At 48.4% G+C, this 21,625-nt stretch overlaps 1 protein-coding gene across 2 annotated transcripts in view; it reads left to right on the top strand.

Moving 5' to 3' along the window:
• The window catches only part of STIMATE (STIM activating enhancer), a 56,121-nt gene that overhangs the window by 15,669 nt on the left and 18,827 nt on the right, over positions 1-21,625 (top strand). The window contains exon 2 of one of the 2 annotated variants that reach the window (XM_045832226.1): positions 8,957-9,117. The exons of the other annotated variant lie outside the window; for it this stretch is intronic. Within the exon in view, the coding sequence (XP_045688182.1) occupies positions 9,102-9,117 (16 nt within the window). The 5' untranslated portion in view covers positions 8,957-9,101. The remainder of the gene's footprint in view (positions 1-8,956; positions 9,118-21,625) is intronic. 2 annotated transcript variants of the gene reach the window in all.

The raw sequence follows: 21,625 nt of genomic DNA, 5'->3' as shown, positions 1-21,625 counted from the left end.
AAGCCCAACACATCACCCTTCTCCCAAACCTGTATGTTTCAGTGCTTTCCCTCACTCACTATAGCTGTAGTTTGTAGCCCTCTAGGAAGACGATGGAGGCAGGCCTCCCTTTTGACTTGATCGTCAATCAGGCTGTCGGTCTAGCTTTTGTCCCCAAGGTCACTTGCTCTCGATTATGTGTCATAGGACAAGAGATGCAGATAAACTTGGTAGTGCTTTTCATGACCAGCAGGCCACATGATGGCGGTCTTCCCAGTGCCCTCCCGGAAGGAAAATTGGAGGGGTCGCAGAAGATAGATGAACAAAGTGAGCCTTGGGGTTCAGGAACCCTGATTTGACTCTGACCAGCTTTTCTAGGACAGCCTGGTGCTCCCAGCCCTCAGTGTCATGGTTTATTTGCAATGTCTCATTCCTGTACTGGAGCTCACAATTATCGTTTATCTCCCTTCTTCCTCCCACCCAGTCTCCCTGTTGCTTCTTAGTAAAGAAGAAATGAAAGTAGCTGTGAGAGGAACCCCAAGGTACCTGAACTACTCATCCCACCACTCTGAAAGGGATTCCTTCTGCTGGCCGAGGAGGGTTACAGATATTTTAGCTCACAGCGGGCTGATGATATCTTCACTGAAGGTCCCAGGCCTCCTTGGGGTCAGGTTATTCCTGTACAGTTAAGGATTCCTCTGCCGCCCTGCCACCTGTTTCCCAGGCTTTGAGACTGAGGAAATAAACTCCACTGCTTCTCTTCTGCCCAGATTCTGGTTGGTTACACAACATGTATTGTTCAGAAAGAGAAGGATCTGGGTGCCAGCTTCACTGGGCTGAGAAGCTAGGGGAAAGGTCTCACATGTTGATTTATAACTCTGATATCCAGAGAAGAGCTGGCCTTCTATTAATTTTTCTGCTGAGGGTGCTTATTAATTCACCTGCATCAATGAAACTTGAAGGTGAAGCCCCAGCGCATCCCCAGAGCAGGCCTTCTGCTAGGTTAGCCCCAGGTACTCTGCACACCAGCCTTGCACCTGCTGGCAGCCCCGCCCGCTCCCTCTGAAGCTCCTGTGCCACATTGGCTCTTGTCTGTTGAGAAGGTCAGACGAGGCCTTCTGAAATACTCGGGACTAGTTAGTCCTTGGAACCCTAGCTTTTCCTTGACTTCTTTACGTAGATTTGAATCAAGCCTGTTTCTCTTGGTTGTAGGCATGTGCGCTTGAAAAAGCAGTAGAGACCTTTCTGTCCGGTGCTTTCAGTACCCAAGTGCATTTAGAGAGGCTCTCAGGACAACTTGGCAGATGAGTGTTTGTCATCCCAAGGGAGCGCTCCCAGACCAGGGAACAGAGAGGCTATGCCGGAGTGGAGGGTTCCAGGATCAGGGAACACCATGGGATAGCCCAGTGGTCAAGTGCATGGACTCGGGCATAAACTGCCTAAATCTGAGCCCTGGCCTCTCGTGTGGCCACCACACCACATTTTCCAGTGCTGTGTGACTTCATCTCAGGTGACTTGATTCCTCTGAGATTGTTTCTTATCCTCAAAATGAGGGAGGCCTTAGCAGGTTATCATGAGGGTTAAACAAAACAAGGTGTGTCCCCGGTGCATGTTCGGTGCTGAGTAAATGTGAGCTCACTGCAGCACATGATCCTGGGGAGGCAGGACAGTTCACACCATATTGTTGGTTATTGGGATAGGAAAAACACGGGTAACTTAAGTCATGACTCCATGTTCTGGTAGAATTTGGAGGAACTGAAGGGCTTGCCCGAGTCTCCCCAGAAGGTTGCAGACTGAACCAGGACTAGAGTGTGTGTCCTGCCTCCCAGGCCTCTGTTCTTTCCCCATCACTACCCAGTCCAACTACTGTTCCTTTGCCTCTTCCCCTTTCCCCTCAACACATGGACTGATGCTCATTGGTTTGCCCAGGGAGTTTGTTCTAGACTGAGGCATGAGAAAGGGAACTCTTTCCTCCTGTGAACCAACTTTCCCAACCAACTGTAGCACTTGGCCATGACAGCCCGAGAGCACAGAGCCTGGAGCACCTGGCAGGGGGAGGTGGTGAGGGATGTGGTGGTAGTGGAGGGATATTGCAGTCTCTTGGGAAACGGGGGCTTTCCTCACGCCAGCTGCTTGGCCTGGCCTGGGGCAGGTGCAGGGTTGCCCAAGAGAGCCTGAACTGTCCTGCAGGAGGCTGAGTGGTGCCAGGAGCAGCCACAGGCAGGGCTTGCCAGAGGAGACGTGTCATCCTTAGGCAGCGTGGCCTATTCCCTGTCCTGATGAACTTCAGTGGCCAAACATTCTCACTTTTAACCTGCATTGAGACTTGAATTGGCTTGATACCACAAGCCTTGAAATTTTGGATGATGCATGTATTGTAGAATTAAACACTACTAGCTATCTTCAGTGTAGAATAAAGTTCTTGAATCATTTTTTTCATCTATGTATATTTAAGTTTTCTGAGCTAATTCTCTTTTGGAGGCTATTCTTGACTTTTGATAATGCTGTCTGGATTGCACATAGTTGGTTGGGAAAGTTTACATTTCAAAAGCTTGACATTTTGTACCAAGAGGCCAAGTTCAGTCGATCCCGATGCTGGACCTTGTTTTCAATGGGGAGTGAGGGTCAGCAGTGGCCTGGGTTCTGGTCCTGACTACCACTTGCTGCCTGTGGGACTTTGGAAGGTTCCTCGACTGCACTAATCATCACTTTCTTCATCTGATAATTGGGTTGACTGAGTGGATTTGGGGGCCTGGAGCCCTCAGTATTTCTGGTGATGATGATGCCTTATCTGATTAGGCTTTCTTAGAAATCCTAGGAACTCAGTTAAATAGGTCATGAACATTCTATCTAGGTAGTAGAGGAGGTAAAGAGGGTTTAGGTTGGGGACCCTGTTGGGTGTGAACCTGTCCTTAGCCAGTTTCGCTCACACTGATTGCCAAAACGTTCACGAGGGTTGCTGGATGAGGAAGGTGGGTGGCTGATGGCCCCTTTACCATTGCCAGTGAATGGTACTTGAACTATATGACCTGCAGAAAGTCACAGGGCAAATGTGAACATCTTTATGAAGGAAACACAGTACATTGGAGTTTTCTCCTAGTGAAATCCTTGGAGTTGAGTGACCCAGTTAAGTGAGTTGGTAGTTTTGCATTCATTCCTTTGGCTTGTGTTAAACTCTTGGTAATAGGATGTGATATAGCTGGATTTTCACCCTTTCTGTCCAGGTTCAAGGTATGAAAACAAGAGCTCTCCCTATACCCATTATATGTTCTGTTCTCTGTTGAGTGTGGATCCCCCTAAGCAGATGGAATCCGTTCAGAGCCTTGGGTTACAAGGATGAAAATGCACCTCATCACTGCACTGGGGCTACAGGGTGCCTCCTCTGACTGTAGGAGGCAGTGTGCCAGACAAGTGTTTGCACCACCTGAGCTGAGGATCATCTTCCGTGGTGGGGTGGGCCAGGGGCTGCAAATGGCATCCCTGAGAAATGCAGACTCTGGGGCTGTGCCTTTTTCTGTCTGACTAGCCGTGGAGCTGCAGTGAAGGGCAGGCCTTCTTACAATCAAAGGCCTCTAATTCAGCACAGCCAGGATTGATTAGTGCTTGGTTGATTTTTTTAAAGGTAGGGAAACTGGGGAATTCTACAAAATACAAACATATACAATAAGCATTTTATTCTAACTGTGCCTTTGAGCATGAAGTGTGTGTGAGGGGAGTCCCTGGCCCGGCTGACAGCATGGCAGGACAGTTCACCCACCAGAGATGGTCAGGAGCACTGCAAGGCCCCAGCCCCTGTCGGGGTGGGCCGATTGAGCTCCAGTGCCACCTCTAATGAGTTCTGCCCACTGGAATCTTTCCTCCCAGAAGGAAGTTCTGTTTTAATCACCTGCTGTGACAGCTTGTAATTTTGTTATTTTTTAATTATTGTTTTTAGCTTCAGAAGCTTTTCTTCTCAAATCTTTCTTAGACCTTTTTTGTTACTACAAATACGTGCTCTTTGTAAACAACTAATACATGGAAATACTCCCTATAAGTGAAAGCTCCCTTGAAGTCCATTCTCTAAAGAGGTAATCACAGGTAGTAGTTTGTTACTTTCCTACAAATTTCTGTATGCATATATCATTTTTAAAAGCAGGTTCACATGACACATTACTGTTTGGGTGACTTGTTTTTTTTTCCCATTTAACATGGGCATTTTTCCATATCAATATAAATAGATTTACCTCACTTTTTAAAAAAATTTATATATTTTATTGATTATGCTATTACAGTTGCCCCATTCCCCCCCCCCCCATTCCCTTCTCTGCACCCATTTCCCCACATTAGTTCATGTCCATGGGTCATACATATAAGTTCTTTGGCTTCTCCATTTCCCATACTATTCTTAACCTCCTCCTGTCTATTTTGTACCTACCATTTATGCTTCTTATTCCCTGTACCTTTCCCCCCTTTCTCCTCCCTCTGCCTCCCCCTGATAACCCTCCATGTGATCTCCATTTCTGTGATTCTATTCCTATTCTAGCTGTTTACTTAGTTTCTGTTTTTGTTTTTTTAGGTTCATTTGTTGATAGTTATGAGTTTGTTGTCATTTACTGTTTGAATTTTTTATCTTCTATTTCTTAGAAAAGTCCCTATAACATTTCATATAATAAGGGCTCCTTTAACTTGACCTTATCTGGGAAGCACTTTATCTGCCCTTCCATTCTAAGTGATAGCTTTGCTGGATAGAGTAATCTTGGATGTATGTCTTTGCCTTTCATGACTTTGAGTATTTCTTTCCAGGCCCTTTTTGCCTGCAAGGTTTCTTTTGAGAAATCAGCTAATAGTTTTATGGGAACACCTTTGTAGGTAACTGTCTCCTTTTCTCTTGCTGCTTTTAAGATTCTCTCCTTTTTAATCTTGGGTGATGGAATTATGATATGCCTTGGTGTGTGCTTACTTGGGTCCAACTTCTTTGGGACTCTGAGCTTCCTGGACTTTCTGGAAGTCTATTTCCTTTGCCAGATTGGGGAAGTCCTCCTTCATTATGTTTTCAAATAAGTTTTCCATTTCTTGCTCTTCGTCTTCTCCTTCTGGCACTCCTATGATTTGGTTGTTGGAACGTTTAAAGTTGCCCTGGAGGTTCCTGAGCCTCTCCTCATTCTTTTGACTTCTTGTTTCTTCATTCTGTTCTGGTTGAATGTTTATTTCTTCCTTTTGTTCCAAATCATTGATCTGAGTTCTGGTTTCCTTCCCTTCACTCTTGGTTCCCTGTACATTTTCCTTTATTTCACTTTTCATAGCCTTCACTTTTTCTTCAATTTTGCGACCATACTCAAATCATTTCTGTGAGCATCCTGATTACCAGTGTTCTGAACTGTGCATCTAATAGGTTGGCTTCCTCTCCATCACTTAGTTGCAATATTCTGGAACTTTGATCTGTTCTTTCATTTGGGCCATGTTTTTCTGTCTTGGCATACCTGTTTACATAGTAATGGGTGGAGCCTTAAATAGCCACCAGGGTGGGGTAACCCACATGGGTGTGTTGTGGTGCTGTAAGGGGGAGGGGTCCAAGAGGGAGCAATGCCACTTGCTCAGCTCTTGGCCGGCTTTCATTCACTTCCTCTGCTACCCACAACCAAATTGGGCCCTTCTGGTGCTGATTCCTGGGTAGGTGGGTGGGTTTGTGTGCATTCTAGGACCCTGTGGATCTCTCCAATGAACTCTCCTGTGAGGCTGGGAGTTTCTCCCACCACCACAACCTCCACAGGTTTTTTTCAGTCAAAGGTTTTGAGGCTTTTATTTCCCGGTGCTGGAATCCTGGGTTGGGCAGTCTGTCTTGCTCCCTAGTTGTTCCTCCTAGTTTATCTGCACACAGATGTGGGACCACCTGCTCTGCCACCTGCCGCCTCACCTGGTCTTCCAGCCACCACCTCAGCAGCCTCAGTTTTCCAGCCACCACCTTGCAACAAGTCCTCTCCACCCCAGCTGCCTGTCTCAACCCCTCCTACCAGTCTGGATGAATATTTCTTTTTTAACTCCTTGGTTGTCCGACTTCCATACAGTTTGATTCTCTTGCAGTTCTGGTTATTGTTTTGTTTTTAAATTTGTTGCTATCCTTCTTATGGTTTTGTGAGGAGGCAAAGTATATCTACCTACACCTCCGTCTTGGGCGGAAGTCCTACCTCACTTTTTAAATAACTTGATTGAGTTATATGACATGGATACCAGACTGCAGTGCTGGCGGCATTATGGATAAGATACGAGACAAATTTGCGCGGACTACTAAGTCCTGTGAAGGAAAAGGGATTCTCTCTCAAGGGGAGAGCAAGCCTTGGAGCTCCTCGGCCACTCTCTCAAGAGGAGAGTGCCCTGACCCTTGCCTTAACAGTCTTTTATTGAATTCAGTTTGCACATGAATACAGGGTGTATATGTAAAGCTCATCAGTCATTGTCAGGCAGAAATGATTAAACAATAGATAACATTCAGAGAACTCTGAGGGCTTATTCTGAGTCAGGGTCAGATAGTTTAGGGAACAAACTTACTTCCTGCTTGGACCCTTATCATTTAAATTGAGGGTATTAGCAGAGTAGGTTTCATAGGATTTATGTATTCTTTCTTAGGCCTGATCATCCGGAGGGAACCTGGCCTTTCCAGCACAGGGCGGCACCCACCTCCAGCATTGTTTCAGGCTTAAGTCAGGCAGGGGAAGTAAGGCAGCCAAGAGATTAGGAGATTTCTTGCAGACAGAATGAGGACTCAGGCTATGTCAAAGCTGAGGAGCAAGGGTCCATCACCCTTTTTTTCTGTAGCTCCCAAGTCCTTCTCCAGGGGCCTGCCCATGATCGTGCCTGTCTTAGGTCTTCCTTCCCTTGAGGAATCTTACCTGTCATTGGCTAACCAATCAAGCATTGGAAGCCAGGCAGGGTGAAGTAAAAGGAGCAGAGGCAGCGCCCCTGCCAGGGAGGATAAGCTTTGTCTCCTTAGTGGCTTATGGTCCCAAGGTCGCTCACTCAGCCTTAGCCGTGGGAGGGTTATAGCCTCTGAAACCAGGCAGGGCGGTTCCCAACAGAATAATTTCATGTCATAAAATTCATCTGTGGCAGATGTACCAGCTCTACTTCAGTTTTTAACAGTTGAATACCATTATGTAATAATTTATATTTAACGCTTTTCCCACTGATAGACAGTTAGGTGATTTTGAAATCTTCCACTGTTATATACAGTGCAACAATGCATTCTTTTACACAGACTCTGGGCATTTGTATGTGTAAAGGTAGAAGGAAATCCTAGGAGGTAGAGTTTTGGGGCCAACATTTAAAATCATAATATTGCCAAAATATCTGCTGCAACTTTTCAAGTCATCTGTACATTAATAAGAAAAAAAAAAAGAACTGCACACACACATCTTTGCCCACTCTGAGATTATATTAAATTACTAAATTTTCTTGGCCAGGGAATATGGATTAGCAGTGCAGTGGTGATACAGCGCAGGAGCAGATGCAGCATATCTCTGAGTTCCATGGACCTAGAGTGTCCCCAGTTGCTCAGGGACACTGGCTGGCAGGGTAGGGTCCTCCCAGGACAGCCCTTCATACCTGGGGCCTCCATCAGAGTTCAGGAAGGATTCACCCCACCAATCAAGCCCTCATTAGGAATTCTTACAGATCTCTAGCTCCTTCTGGTTCTTAAGCGGAACTCTGCATCCTGGAGGCCTCATTTGTCCCACCTTCCACCCAGCAGCATCTATAAGATCTCTTCCTCCCACGACCCTGGGTCCCAGAAGGCTTTGTTCACCATGACCACCCCAACACCAGTTTAATGCCCCCCTTTACCTGGTAGCTCTAGTGACTAGGGTCACAAAATCACTTTGCCAGTTTCCCCAGGATTGTACTGTTTACTTTCCACCAGCATTTGAAGGGTGCCCGTTTCCTAATATCCTCACCAAACGTTTGCTCATCTGAGTAAGAATAATGACTAATTTGCATTTTAGTGGACATTATTGGGGTTGCATGTCTTGTGTGTTTGTCAGCTATTTGTATGTCTTCCCGTCAGACATCCCCATGGAGCAGTCACAGTGACAGTGCTTCCTCACCCACCCTGACACCATCAGTGGCAGGTGGATCTGAGACCTGCTCCCCGGGAAGGCTGTGGTTCTGAGGAGGTCCCGTGTTCAGAGAACTAAGCATATTTATTTGCTAGACAATTTAGCTTTTCTTTCTTGTTTCTCTCTCAACCTTTGGCAGAACATCCACACAGGAGGATTAAAGTTGGCTAACTTAAAACCTTGGCTCCATCTGGCCCAAAAATAGCCAAGTCTTTACCAAAAAATGTTCTTGAGCATTTTGACTACAAACCCAGATTGTCTGGTTCTTGTATCTCTGGCCAGATGTGGTAAGGTGGGGAGACGTGGATGGGCCAATTCACCCTGCCTTGTGGTTAGTTAAGAGGAAGAAGGGTTTTGGGAAGTTGTCCTCTGGCAGATTTGGTCCTCTGGTCCAAAACCAGAGAAAGCTAAGCGATTTTAGTCCTGTTGCAGGAATAATGGCTTGCAAACTGAGCTCCTCGGAGAATCCGTTATGCAAATCCATGGAATTTATTGAATTAAAAATAAATATCTGGGCAGTACTCGATAAATACATTTTAAGTGACAGACTGAATGAATTCCATTGGTCAACAAATATTGTTTAGCGACCTATTAAGAGCCAGGTACTCTCTTACCTGAGAGTGGGGCCCTGAGCCTATTCTTCAATGGGCTTTTATTGGGTTCAGTTTGTGCAGGAATACAGGTTAAAGCTCATCAGTCATTGGCAGGCAGTAATTATCAAACAATAGATAACATTCAAAGAATTATGAGGGCTTATTCTGAGTCAGGGTTAGTAAGCTAAAGTGCTATGAAACTTTGGGAAAACTCATTTCATGCTTGGACCCTTATCAGAAAATTGAGGGCATTCTTAGCAAAGCAGGTTTCACAGGATTTTATGCATTCTTTCTTAGGCCTGATTCACTGGGGAATCTGCCCTCCCACCACCCCGCAAAGCTGCACCACCCTCTGGCATTGTTTCAGGCTTCAGTCAGACAGGGGAAGTAAGGCAGCCAAGAGATAAGGAGACTTCTTGCAGACAAGAAGAGGACTCAGGCGATGTCAAAGCCGAGAGGTGAGGGTCCATAACCCCCTTTTTCTGTAGCCTCCCCCAAGTCCTTTCCTGAGGGCCCCTTCATGACCATGCCTGTCTTAGGTCCTCTCTCTCTTGAGAAATCTTATCCGTCATTGGCTAACCAGTCATCTGCCCAGGGCCAAGCAGGGTGAAGTAAAAGGGGCAGGGCAGCACCCCTGCCAGGAGGATAAGCTTTGTCTCCTTTAGTGGATTATGGTCCCAAGGTCTCTTTACTCAGCCTTAGCCATGGGGGGTTAGAGCTTCTGAAACCAGGCAGGGCGGTTGTCAACACTTTGTCTTACCAAGCTTTCTAGTGGGAAAAAAAGACAGTAGTCAAGAAAACACATAAGAATTTCTGGAATGAGAGAGGGGCTAGAGCTGTTAAGAAAACAGGGAAAGGCAGGCTGTGCACATCTTGGGTGAGATGGGCCCTGGAGGCCTCCAAGGAAGTGACCTGGGGGCTACGACAAGAATGAAAAGGAGGCGCTGCCACCTGGAGAGCTGGGAGCAGGGTGTTCCAGACAGAAAGTGCAGCAGGAGCCACAGGGGGTGAGGTCAGAGAAGCGGGCACAGACCTGTCATGTGGTACCTTGGCCATGAGAAGGAGTCTGCATTGTATTCTAACTGCTGTGGAAAGGCATGGGAGGGGTTTGTGTTTACTTTGTTGTTTTAAAAATTTTTATGGAGGTACCACTTACATAAACTAAAATGCACAGATCTCAAGTATAAAGTGTGAGTTAGCAAATTTACGTATTAGAGTTTCAAGTGGAGTAAAGGGTGACAATTTTATTTGTTTTTTCTTTTCAGATTTTTAAAATTTATTTTTAGAGGGAGGGGAAGGAAAGGAGAAAGAAGAGAGGAAGATAAACATCAATGTGTGGTTACTTCTCATGTGCCCCCTACTGGCAACTTGGCCTGCAACCCAGGCATGTGCTCTGACTGGGAATTGAACCGGCAACCCTTTGATTCACAGGCTGATACTCAGTCCACTGAGCCACACCAGCCAGGACTTATTTGTATTTTAATATCTCTACCAACAACAGTGTGGGGGATGGATGGAGAGACAGACAGATGGACAAAGGAACAATAATCTTGTTACATATTCAGTAAAACATGGTATAACTCTGAAAAGGACGTTTTGTGGAATAGTCATTGCAGGTGACTTTTGAAACTTGTTCCTATGGCTTCCCTGCCACAGGCAAAGGCTAGGAGGTAGGGCTCAAGGTTTGTGAAATTCACAGTCTGTGCAGCTTTACTTTGGCTGACGCCTGCAGTTCTGCACTTCCCCGTCACATTTATAGTTATTTCTGCTCAAATAAAATGCTTATTGATTGTATTGAGCAAATACAGCCTGGATTCTCACTGGACCTAACTGACTCAGCCTTCTTTCTGCCTAGGGTAGATGTGAGTTATGTGATCGATAGGGTGATGGAGGTCACCCACAGGTGTGATTTTTGAGGGTTTGTTAAAAAGGTCCCTCTTCAAAGATAGCTTTTCCTTCAGCCTTTTCTGGTGCTGAAATTCCACCATTAAAATGTCTTGATTTTGAGTGTGTGAAGCCACCATGGGTCACTATTCTGAATGACAGTTGGTTAAATACTTACCCGTGTAACAGTGGAAGGGAGCAGGATGCAGGCAGGTAGGTTTGGAAGGTTGTTCGGGTTTGGGAGAGATCCAGGCCTGCAGCACAACGTCCTGAGTGGACAGGTCCAAGGGAGGGCCGGCACAAAGGCCCGGGAAGCCTGCAGCGGAAGGAAGGAGGAGCAGCACAAGGAGAGTGCAGCAAAGGAGCCAAGTCTCCTTCAGCACCTCCCGGTCTTCCACCAGTGGTTACATGGTTAAGGAGAGCTCCATGTGGTATCACATGGAGGGACTGCCTTAGCTGAGTTCTGACCTCAGTACAGATGGAGGCTGACAGACTAGGGAGCAGAGCACACAGGTGGACACACCTTTGTTCTGGCCCCACCTGTAAGTGCAGGCCGGGAGGAGATGTAAAGCCAGAGCTACAGTGCCTTGGTCTTGTTTGTATTCAATGGTGACATTTTAGATAACTCCTCTCTCTCTTGTTTCCAAATGTTTAATGGTTTATAATTGAAAAGGAAAAAGAAGGACCTTAGGGAAGTCCTGGACTCAAAAATGATGATCAGATGAGTGCTCTGTTGCTGCCCACAGCTGGGCCATGTGCCTGAGGGTTTTCTCTTCCTCTAGCAACAGTACCATTGCTGCTGCTTATAAAATGTATACAGTCCTTGCTAGTACAAAGCACGGTTTTAAGCACTCTGAATATATTGTTTTACTAATGCTCCTATGATGTGGATCCTATAATTTCTTCCATTTTATAGGGGGGCAAGGCACAGCTCAGAGAGGTTAAGCAACTTTCCATGGTCCCACAGTTAAGTGCTAAAGTGAGGTTTTGAACCTAGAGCTCACACTGGAAGCACTAAGCTGTTGCCTCTCTTGATTTGTGTGTTCTTCCAGCGTGTTCTGCTGTATTTGTTCAAGTTACTAAGTAAGTGTCTGCTTCTCTTCTGTCTGCCTCTGGTGTCTAATCACCTGGTGGGAGAGACAGATCCTAAGTATTGCATTTGAAGTAGTAATCCCGAGATAACACAGGAGACTTCAGGGAGCCCAGGGCAGGGAGGGATGCTTAGCTCAGCTGCAAAGGTGAGTCTTAGAGTTGTCTGGACTAAAACTGGAAGGATGCCTATGAGTTACGCAAGAGAAAGAAACATGGGGTGTCCAAAGCCAAAGGGACGATGTGGGGGCAGCACTAAAACGGGAGAGGCCAGGCCAGGGCACCTGCCGACTTAAAAAGTGTGAACCGTGCTGAACACACAATACAATATACAGATGATGTATTACATTATTGAATTGTACCCCTGAAATTCATATAATTTTATTAACCAGTGTCACACCAATATATGCAGTTTCTTTTTTTTAAAACATGTTTAAGAGAGAAAAAGTGTGGGTTGTGTTTCAGAGGAAGGGGAGGTGGGGTGGGCATTTAAGAAAAGCCTGTCGTGCCCAGTGCTTTCCAGCCCCAGCGCACGGGGCTTTGGGAGAAGATGAGTTGTGAGGGCCTGTTGAGGCGGAGGAGACGGCCCTTCCCGCCCTCGTGGAACGCCCCCACGCACGACCATTGCTGTAGCAGGCTTCTCAAGGAGGCAGAGAGGCAGGCGGGCTTTGGGATCGGACAGACATAGATGCTAGTCTGGATTGTGCCCTTTTCGGCCTCCTGCAGAGCCTCTGACCTTATCTAGAAAGAGAGGGTGACATATTTCAGGGCTGTCTTGAAAAGATTAAGAGTGGTGGTGTAAAGCCCCTGTAATAAGTGCCAGTGGTGGCGGTGATGGCGGCCACAACTGCCCCTGTCTTTCTCCCCACATTGACCCAATGAAGTAGACAGCTGAGGATACTTAGAACAAAGAGTGAAGTGACTTACTTAAATAATAAAATTGTTGATAAAGTGGAGACTCGATTTCAGATGACCTCCAACTTGGCTGTCATTAGTTCCTCACCATTAGAATCACCTGGCTCTTAATGTCTCCTTGAAAAGTGGCCCAGCCTGAGGTTAAAACTCTCATAGACCAGAACTTAGATGGCCACACCCAGCTGGTGGGGCCAGGCACTGGAACTGCAGTCTGCAGGCTACCTGAGAGAATTCCCTCAGTAAGGAAGAGTTTGGAGGGTGGGTGCAGGGGAGGCAACCAGCAGGCTGCCTCAGTGTCTTCTGGGACTTTTCCTCTGCCTTAAAAAAACTGGGTACCTCTGGGGCTTCTAAGGAGGTTGGAGATGGGGCTTGGCTGTAGGGATGATCATTTATTTATACTTAGGGAAAGTGCAGAAACATTTCTGGGTTTTCCCTTTCTTGCTGCTTCCGGCAGTCAGGGTGGATTTGCTCAACCCCCAGGATAGTTTCTGCCCTTTGGGATTGAGGTCCTGGGCTCACAAAACCAGCAAGGCGTGGTTTAAGGTCACTGGTCAAGCCTGTGCCTACTAGAAAGAGGCCTGTCTCAGGTGACTCGACTTTGTCATAGCTCCACTGGTGATCCTGAACAAGTCACTTCTTCCCCCACCAATTTGCCACCCTTCCCACTAAGTGGGGTGGATCCTCAAGGACCCTTCTGGCCCTGACCCAGAGTCCAAACTGCCTGGTTTATGAGCCGATGCCCAGCTGGCACCACTGGCGGCTGCTTTGCAGCCAGGTTTGCTATTGAGCTGGGGCAGGGACCGCTTGCTGTGGGCCCACTGAGTTTTGTCACCCTAATGGGAAGCCTGTGTTGCATGAGGCACTGGCCTGTGATACAGCTTGAGAAGTCAGGCCAGGAGGGGTGTGGTCCAGGTCAGCAGCGTATCACTGGGCACAAGGCTCCAAGACTGTTTTGTTTTGTTTTGTTTTTTTCCTGGCTCCCAGTTATTGGCAGGAGAGTATTTTCTCCAGGGACAAATAAGAAAGCATACAGACTTCTGGCCCGAGCTCATGGTCTCAAGCAACCTGACCCTGAGAGGCGAGAAAGCTGCTCCTGTTCCTGAGGCTCATGACCTCACACAGAGGCCCGTGGTTTCGTGGTCCCAGGAAGGAGCTTGTGACTATGATTTCCCATAGCTCGTGAGGCACGGCCGTCCAAGGTGGTGCCATATCTGTTGTGTCACATTTTTTGTTTAATTTTTAAAAATATGTGTATTGATCCTGGGCGGGGGAGAAACATCGATGTGAGAAAGAAACATGGATTGGTTGCTCCCATATGCACCCCACCTGGGGACCAAACCCACTTCCTAGGTATGTGCCGTGACCTGGAATCGAAATCACAACCTTTTGGTGTGTGGGCCAACGCTGCAACCAACTGAGCCACACAGGGGAAGGCTGTTCTATCACTCTTTGAAGTGTTGAGACACTAAAGTGCCTACTGTGTGTCTGTAATCCGCTTCCCGCTTTAAGATTACACTTTAGACATAAGAATACAAATATTCCACACATTTTGATTGTAATTTAATTGCCTTGGTGGATTTTCATGACAAAGGGAGCTCTCTGCCAAGAGCCCTGCTGGGTTCACAGCCTCTTCCTGTACTTTATCCTCAGCAGGGGGTGATTTTCCCACCGGATCGAATTGTGCTGGTTTGGGAAATGCTGTCAGAAAAGGAGGGGCTCAAGAGACTGGCACCACCTGGTACCTAAGTCTGCAGAATCCCACTTTACCCTGTCTTTATTCAGCTGCAAGCCTTTCTTTCTCTTCCCCTGATAGTTAGGAGCTTCTTCAACCTCTTTCATTCCTCATAACTTTGCTTCTCTCAGGCTATGCCCACTGCCAGACTGCTCTCCTCTATTGTGTGGTTTAATCGCAAAAGAGTTGTGGTTTTTTGACTCGGTTTATAAACAAGACTGCAGGTACTACGTGGAAATTATTTCCCTTCCAGTTCCTATAATTTGACTCTGAACACCACTTTTTTTATGTCTTCTTCCTTGTGATGTAAAAGGAAAAAATCCAAGTAAAATCCCAGCTCTCCCCCACTGTGCATTCAGTTCGTGGGGAGCACCAGCCAGGCGAGGCTCTGAGGACTGTGAAGTAGGTGCCTGGCCCCTGCCTCTAGACGCTGACCCAGAGAGGCGTGTGCAAAACCAAGCGACAGCGTCACTTGAGCAGTTAGTTATTGGTACAGCTGCTGGTGGGAAACAAACGGATAGAATTAGATAATCCGCAATTGCCTCCCACTGTATGGCACCAACAGCATGAAACTTCTAGAGAAGTGAGCACTGTGCCCGGGTACCCCCAGGGAAGGGTGTGAGCTGAGGGCCAGAGCAGGAGGGGCCAAGGGTGTATGCCAAAGAGGAGGGCAGGTGGGATTCTTGCCAACCCCACATGAGCTGGTGGGTGGCACAGCCCTGCAGGTGCCCTGGCACCTGAGTGACCTGGTTAGTGCTCGCTGCAGCCATGCTGAGACAGCCTTCTCAAGGGTCAGGTTGTCCAGGCAAGAAGGTTCACCAACACTGCGTGCTGGCAGGATGTGGGGAAATGCTGCAGCTTCTGAGGAGAGCAGTGTGACAGAAGCAGCTGTCACACCTGATGCAGCAAGCCCACCACTAGGACTGTACACACACAGGCGGAGGTGGCACACAGCAAGGACAGTCACTGCAGCAGTGCTTGTAGAGTGACTCAGGTGGCACAGCCATGCTGGGGGATATCGTGTAGCCTCTGGTAAAAGAGAGAGAGCCTCGTGTGTCGCAGGTTAAACTCCGGGGGCAGTTTCAGTGAGAGCAGCAAGGGTCCGACTGTGTGAACCACGTGACCATCCAGCTCTCTTTCAGGGAGCACCCCTCCATCCCTGTGCTCGCCTCCCCTGTGTCCAGAAGGACGCACGAGATCACGGTCACAGTGGCTGGTCCTCAGAAGGGAAACAGGGACTGGGATTTCAGATGAAAGGGAGACTTCTTACCTAGTATGTTTTTATACTCCTTTAATTTTTGTTAAGAAAGAGAAAAATATGCCATATTAGTTTACTAGGGATGTCATAACAGAGAATCATATCTTGCCTTAATACAACAGAAACTGACTGACTGTCAGTTCTGGAAGCCCAGGAGCCAAAATGAAGGTGTGGGCAGGGCCACACTCCCTCCCGCAGTGCAGGCGGCAGTTTTGTCTCCCCCAGTCTGTGCCCTTCAGGAGTTCCCTGGCTTGTGGCTGCACCGGTCCAGTGTTCTGTCGTCACAAGGACCCCTCCTCTCCCCCATGTCTTCTCTCCTCTATCTCGTAGGATGTTTGTATTTAGGTTTGGGGCTCACCTGGCTAATCCAGGATGATCTTTTCTCAAGGTCTCATCTTAGTTATGTCTGCAAAGACTTTTCCAAATAAGGTAACATTCACAGGTGTTGTAGGTGAGGATTCATATCTTTTGGGGAATCACCATTCAACCCACTACAATTGCCAATCAGATTTTGAGGGTAAAAGCTCACCCATATGCTGCTTACAGTAGAACTACCTTAAGTGTAAAGTTAAAGGGTAAGGGATTGAAAAAGATATATATACCATGCAACACTAAACAAAAGAATGTGCTCTCTGAATTTTATACACTTCATATATTCATATATTCACTCAGAGCCCAGGTGGTGGGGGAGGGGATGATGGGTGGTGGTAGCAAGAGGAGAGCAGGGCTGGGATCTTAGGACCTTCCTAGTGAAACAGAAACCCCCTGTGGGTCTTTTGTTCTGGCTCTTTCTTTCCTCACTGCCAATAAAAACGGTGGCTCTCAATGCCAGAGTTTGGTAAAAAGGAAAGGAATTATTTAATTAAAAGTTGTACAGCTTTAGAGTAATGGCAGAAATTTGCCATTAAGTCCCACTCCCTTTGAACGCCCACAAACACACACAGTCCTGCCCCTCACCCCTGACTTTGCCCAGTCAGGCCAGTCTCAGAGCACGCCAGTCAGAAGTACCACCTTCCAGAAGAAGAAAAAACAGAAGTTCGCCTCTCACTTCCCCCAGTTCCTCCCAGGAATCTGTGCTCGGCCAGGCAGGCCTCCCTGGGTTCCCAGCACCATCAGCTGTGTTGCCAAGATCTCCAGTTCTTAATCCAGAACCGGGTGGCACCTCCTCCTGGCCAGCCAGTGAGAGTCCTTGCACCCCCTTTACCCACATGGCCCCACAAGGTCCTGCCACACATGACGGCCTGCCTTTTTGTTTAAATCCCAGCCAGGAATCTCCTCCCTAGCCCCCTCTCCGACTCCTCCCACAATCGGCTACACCTGCCAGCACTCCCGCGTTTTCAGCCTTTCTAGGTTGCTGTGGTTAGTCCAGGCAGGTGTGGCCCCGTGGCCTGTAGTAAACCAGTCTGTGAGCTCTGGTGCAGGCTCTGTAACTGGGGGAACTGCCTCCCAGTTACATCACAGGTCAAAGTCCTGCCCATCTCCCTGGCCTAGGCAGACTATTCAGCATTAAGGTGAAGCCAGCCTGCTATTATTGATATGCAAAATAATTTTCAATAGTTGTGCTGCTGCTTTTTCCAGCCCCCCCCCCCAGCTAGGCTTGTGGGGGGCATGGGGGCTTCTCAGCCTACATCCCATTCTGAACCTTGTTCTGCACCCCTTATATTAGCATTCCAGCCCCGCTCCCCCCACCTGCCTGCAGGTATGACAGGAAGGGGTAGAGAATCAGGTTGCCACTGGCAGACCCAAGGTCACAAACTTCTTAGAGACCAGAGCCTGGGATGGGGTATCTCAGCCCTGGACTGGGTAGAGTAGACACAGAGAGGAGAGGGAAACAGGGTCCAGGGCAGGGACGCAGGGTGTGGTTTGCTTGCCTGAGCACAGGTTCTGTGCCTGCCCCTTCCCTTGTTGGCTCCCGTTTAACCCTGATGCCAGCCTGACAGGTCGTAGCTGCACACTTCCAGCCCCTCATTTTTAACACATAGCTAGGTAATAGCAGAGACAGGACCCCAAGCCATGTCTGCCTGGATTTGGACCACACCGCTCCCTTGGAAGGGTGACTGGACCCCCTGTTTGCCCTCAGGACGTGTGTGCACGAAGTCAGAGCCTGCTCAGCAGCCTGCTCCTCCTGGAGGCGGTGGTGCCCTGCGCCATTAAGGAGTGAAACAAGCTGTGTGCTACACTCTCCCGCCTCCTTTCCCCCCAGGGGCCCTTTCAGGCACTGCCCCGGCAGCCTCGGGTTCCCCTCTGGTGTCCCTGTGACCTGCACTTGCACTGTTCCTGCTGCTTCCTCCGCCAGCCTCCCGCTTCCGGGACGCGCGTTGTAGAAGTAAATGTCAGAGAGGATGGATTGCGCTTTGTTTGGCCTCGTGCTCAGTCTGAGTTCCCTCCATCCTGTAGAAGCACTGTCTGTCGTCTGTCCTGAAAAGATCAGCTGTCTGGGGCTGTGCCCCAGCCGCTCCGTGAACTTTCCATTTGTGGCCTGGCGCCCCGGTCAGCAGGCGCTCGGACAGCAGTTATGTTTCTCACCTGCAGAGAGGTCTGTGTCTCCCCAGTTTGACGCCACCCAAGCGCCACCGCCACCACCAAAACAAAAGAAATGCAGGGGACAGTGCGTATTCCCACCTCTGGAGTAGCTTTTCCTGGCTGTTCTCTCACGCCCACAACCACGCTGTCAGTAAACCCTGTCAGTGCAGTGTTCTAGATACAACCGGATCCGGCCGCTCAGCACCCTCCCCTGCTGCCGTCCCAGCCCAGCCCCCTGTTGTTCGGCCCTGGATTTGTTTGGTGGTCTCTAACTGGTCTCACTGTTTCCACCGGTACCCCCTCAGGCTACTCTCAGCACAGCAGCTGCGCTGAGCCTGCAGTGAGCCTGTGTGGCTGTGGGCCACAGCCATGCTGCTGCCTCCCCAGGTCAGGGCAGGCAAAGGCGGGGCCTTGCCCTGGCCCTCCTGTCTCACATACCCCTTCTCTTCCCCTTCCGGACCTCCTCATCCACAGCCCCTCATCCGCAGTGCCAAACCCCACTTCCCAGCCCTCTCTCCTGCCTTAGTGTCACTTGGCACAGTCTGACACACTCCATATCCGCCACCCCCAACAGAATGTGAGGACGGTGAGGAGTCTGTGTTTCATCTCCAGCCAAACAGGCCTGTCAGGCAGCAGGCCCTTCAATAAAAATGACGAGACAGACAAATGAATTTTTCTGGGTTTTTTTCTCCTACCACATTAGGTATAGAAAAACTCTTTTAATGTTTCTTCTTTAATTAAAAACAAAAGACTTTTAGACTCTGACATACTCTAGGGAAAGCGGGTGGTAGATGGCAGGAGCCCCATTTCTGCTCTTGAGCAGAATCTGAATCCAGCCTGAATTCTGTCTCGGGGGCTGCTGCCTGCGCACGAGTGGCACACACGCTCCATCCTTCCCCTCACTTGTCCAGAGCCCAGCTGTGGGCCACTCTGCTTCTCCCATGTCCCACTCTGCTACATTAGTGCAAGTCTCTGACACAGGTTTGTCTTTTATTTTTGAATTTTTGAAATAAAAGCAATGTGAATGTGGAATAATGTTTTAAACCATTCACAATGACATAAAAGGTCTACCCCCCAATTGATAATTCCTTTCATCAAAGGTAGCCCTTATTGATGTTCCTGTATCCTTCTAGGGGGAAAAAAGCGTGCATGGTGCCAGAGCATAACTATATATCCTTTAAAATGGATATGAACAGAATCATGGTAGGCATGTTGCTCTGCAATTAATATAACTTGGAATTCCTCCCATATTAACTCACACAGATTCACCTTGTTTTTAGTGACCGCCTCGTGTTGTGTTGCGCTGTGACGTGTGTTGACAGGCAATGGTTTCTCTCTGGGTCTTTTGTTATGACAATATTACAGTGAAACTCCCTGTACATCTCAGCACAAGTTGTAGTAACACCTGTGGAGCACGTACCTGGCAGGTTAAAGGGGCCTGCGCAGGCACAATTTTGATAGATGTTGCCAGCTGGCCCCCGAATGGCCACCCTAGTGCATTCTTCTAGAATGTTTTCCTCCCAGCGTTTTATTACAAAAAGTGTTAGACTAACCAAACAGTCTAACAATTTAAGGAATACCCCAATATTCTTGATCTAGGTTCACCAATTACTGTTGCCACATGTACTAGTTTGCTAAAGCCACCATCACAAAATACCACAAGATGGATGACCCAAACAACAAACTTACTTGCTCACAGTTCTGGCGGCCGGAAGTCCCAGGTCTTGGGTGTCTGCAGGTTTGGTTCCTTCTAAGGCCTCCCCTCTGTCTCTGGCCTGCAGATGGCCGCCTTCTCACTGGGTGCTCGCATGGTTCCCCCTCAGTCTCTGTGAGTGTCCTCATCTCTTGTTGAGGAGACCCGTATGCCCTCATTTTACCTTAGTCACTTCCTTTGAGGTGCTGTATCCAAACACAGCCACATTCTGAGGTACTGGGGTGGGTCGGACTTCAACATATGACTTGGGAGGGGACACATGATTTGGCCATAACACCACATTTGCTTCTCTCTATATAGTATATGTCATATTAATATAACATAGAATATGATGTATTATAATTATGCCATTTATATGTGTATTATATATCATTATGGCTTATATAGTTTTTCTCCTACACCATTTGACAGTAAATTGCAGCCATTCGGATACTTCAGCGTGTATCTCCTAAGGGAGGGGGAACTTCTCCTTGGGACGCGTTTTGATGTCTTTTGTGTTGTGCTGATGGGGGCAGATTCCTCTGCGGCAGAACAACAGACAGGATGACGGGGCTCCAGCCCTGACTGGAGGCTTCCCTTCCACACGGTTTTGTGCTGGCTCCGCAACCTCCACCCCTCCTTCCCGAGACCCCAGCCGCTCAGAGAGACGTGGGTGCTCGTGGGGAGGAGGCCTACTGCCTGGAGAGCCGTTTGTGCGAGCAGAACCTCTTGGCCTCAGTTCCAGATTCTTCAGCGTGGTTGATGTTTTGCATGTGTGATGTGTCAACAGAATGACACCATCTTACAATTCCACTTGCATTTTGGTTTCTATCAAAATGTCTCTCTAAACACCAGACTGACTTCATTTCTGTGTACAGACAGCCTTGCTTTGCAGAATGCAGACTGCCCATGTTCACCTAGAGAAGCAGGGTTTGTTAATGTGGGGGCCGTTGTCTCCCTCCCCGTCTGCCTGCTCCTGCTCCCGCACGCACTTCAGCAGCTCGGGACTCTGCCAAAGTTGACTCTTTGCTGCCACCAGTGGGAACATGGCATCCTCCCTGGGCTTGCCTCCCGATCTGCTGCTTCCTCTGTACTTTGTGTGGGAAAACATCACACACGCACACTTCCCATGCTTGTTTTAGTAGATAGAATCCTCGTGGAAACAGTCTGCCTGGAGCGTCAGTGGAAGACAGGACACTAAGAAGCTTTTTGTTTCCCTCTGTTCTAATGGATGTGTCTGCAGGCCCAAGGTGACGGTGTCAGTCTGGGGAGTCCTTTGCCTCCGAGGTCGGGCTGTTGCTGAATGAGCACCCAGCGTGCTGGCTGTTCTGCCACTGGGAGTACCTCTGCCTGGTGCCGAGACACAGCCGGCGTCCTCCCTCAGTCCTCTTCACCCCCAGGAACCCAATTCAGAGCCACTTTTCTAAAACACGATTCACACCATGTCTTTGATTTTGCTTAGCACCTTTCGTCTTTTTTTTCCCCTGCAGGATTCAGTCCAGACTCCTTCCCCTAGCATTCAGGACCCTCCCTCATGTAGCCCCTGCTCAGTCTGTCTCCCTTGTTACCCGCTGTATCAAAGTCAAGTCAACTTATGCCAGACTGCCACATTGTGTCCCTGTACCTATGAGCTCATGGTGTGTGCTCTGCCAGACTGCAGCTCTCTCTCCTCCCTGGTCCATCTCAGCTTCCACCTCATCAGCCCACAGTACCTTCACCTCATCAGGGAAGCCTTTCCTGACTGGCACCCTTCTTCCAGGAGAGCAGGCTGGTCATCCTTCCCTTGAGCCTTCACTCTGCCTCAGACTCACCTCTTCTCTAGCACTTGCCACGCATGTGGTTATGTGCCTGCCCTCCTGCCTGAGTCTCTTC

The sequence above is a fragment of the Phyllostomus hastatus genome, unplaced genomic scaffold (assembly GCF_019186645.2).
Source record: "Phyllostomus hastatus isolate PE091 unplaced genomic scaffold, TTU_PhHast_1.1 phas_contig_16, whole genome shotgun sequence".
Lineage (NCBI taxonomy): Eukaryota > Metazoa > Chordata > Mammalia > Chiroptera > Phyllostomidae > Phyllostomus > Phyllostomus hastatus.
The sequence above is the reverse complement of the archived record's forward strand: the minus strand, read 5'-3'. Positions and strand labels throughout refer to the sequence as shown.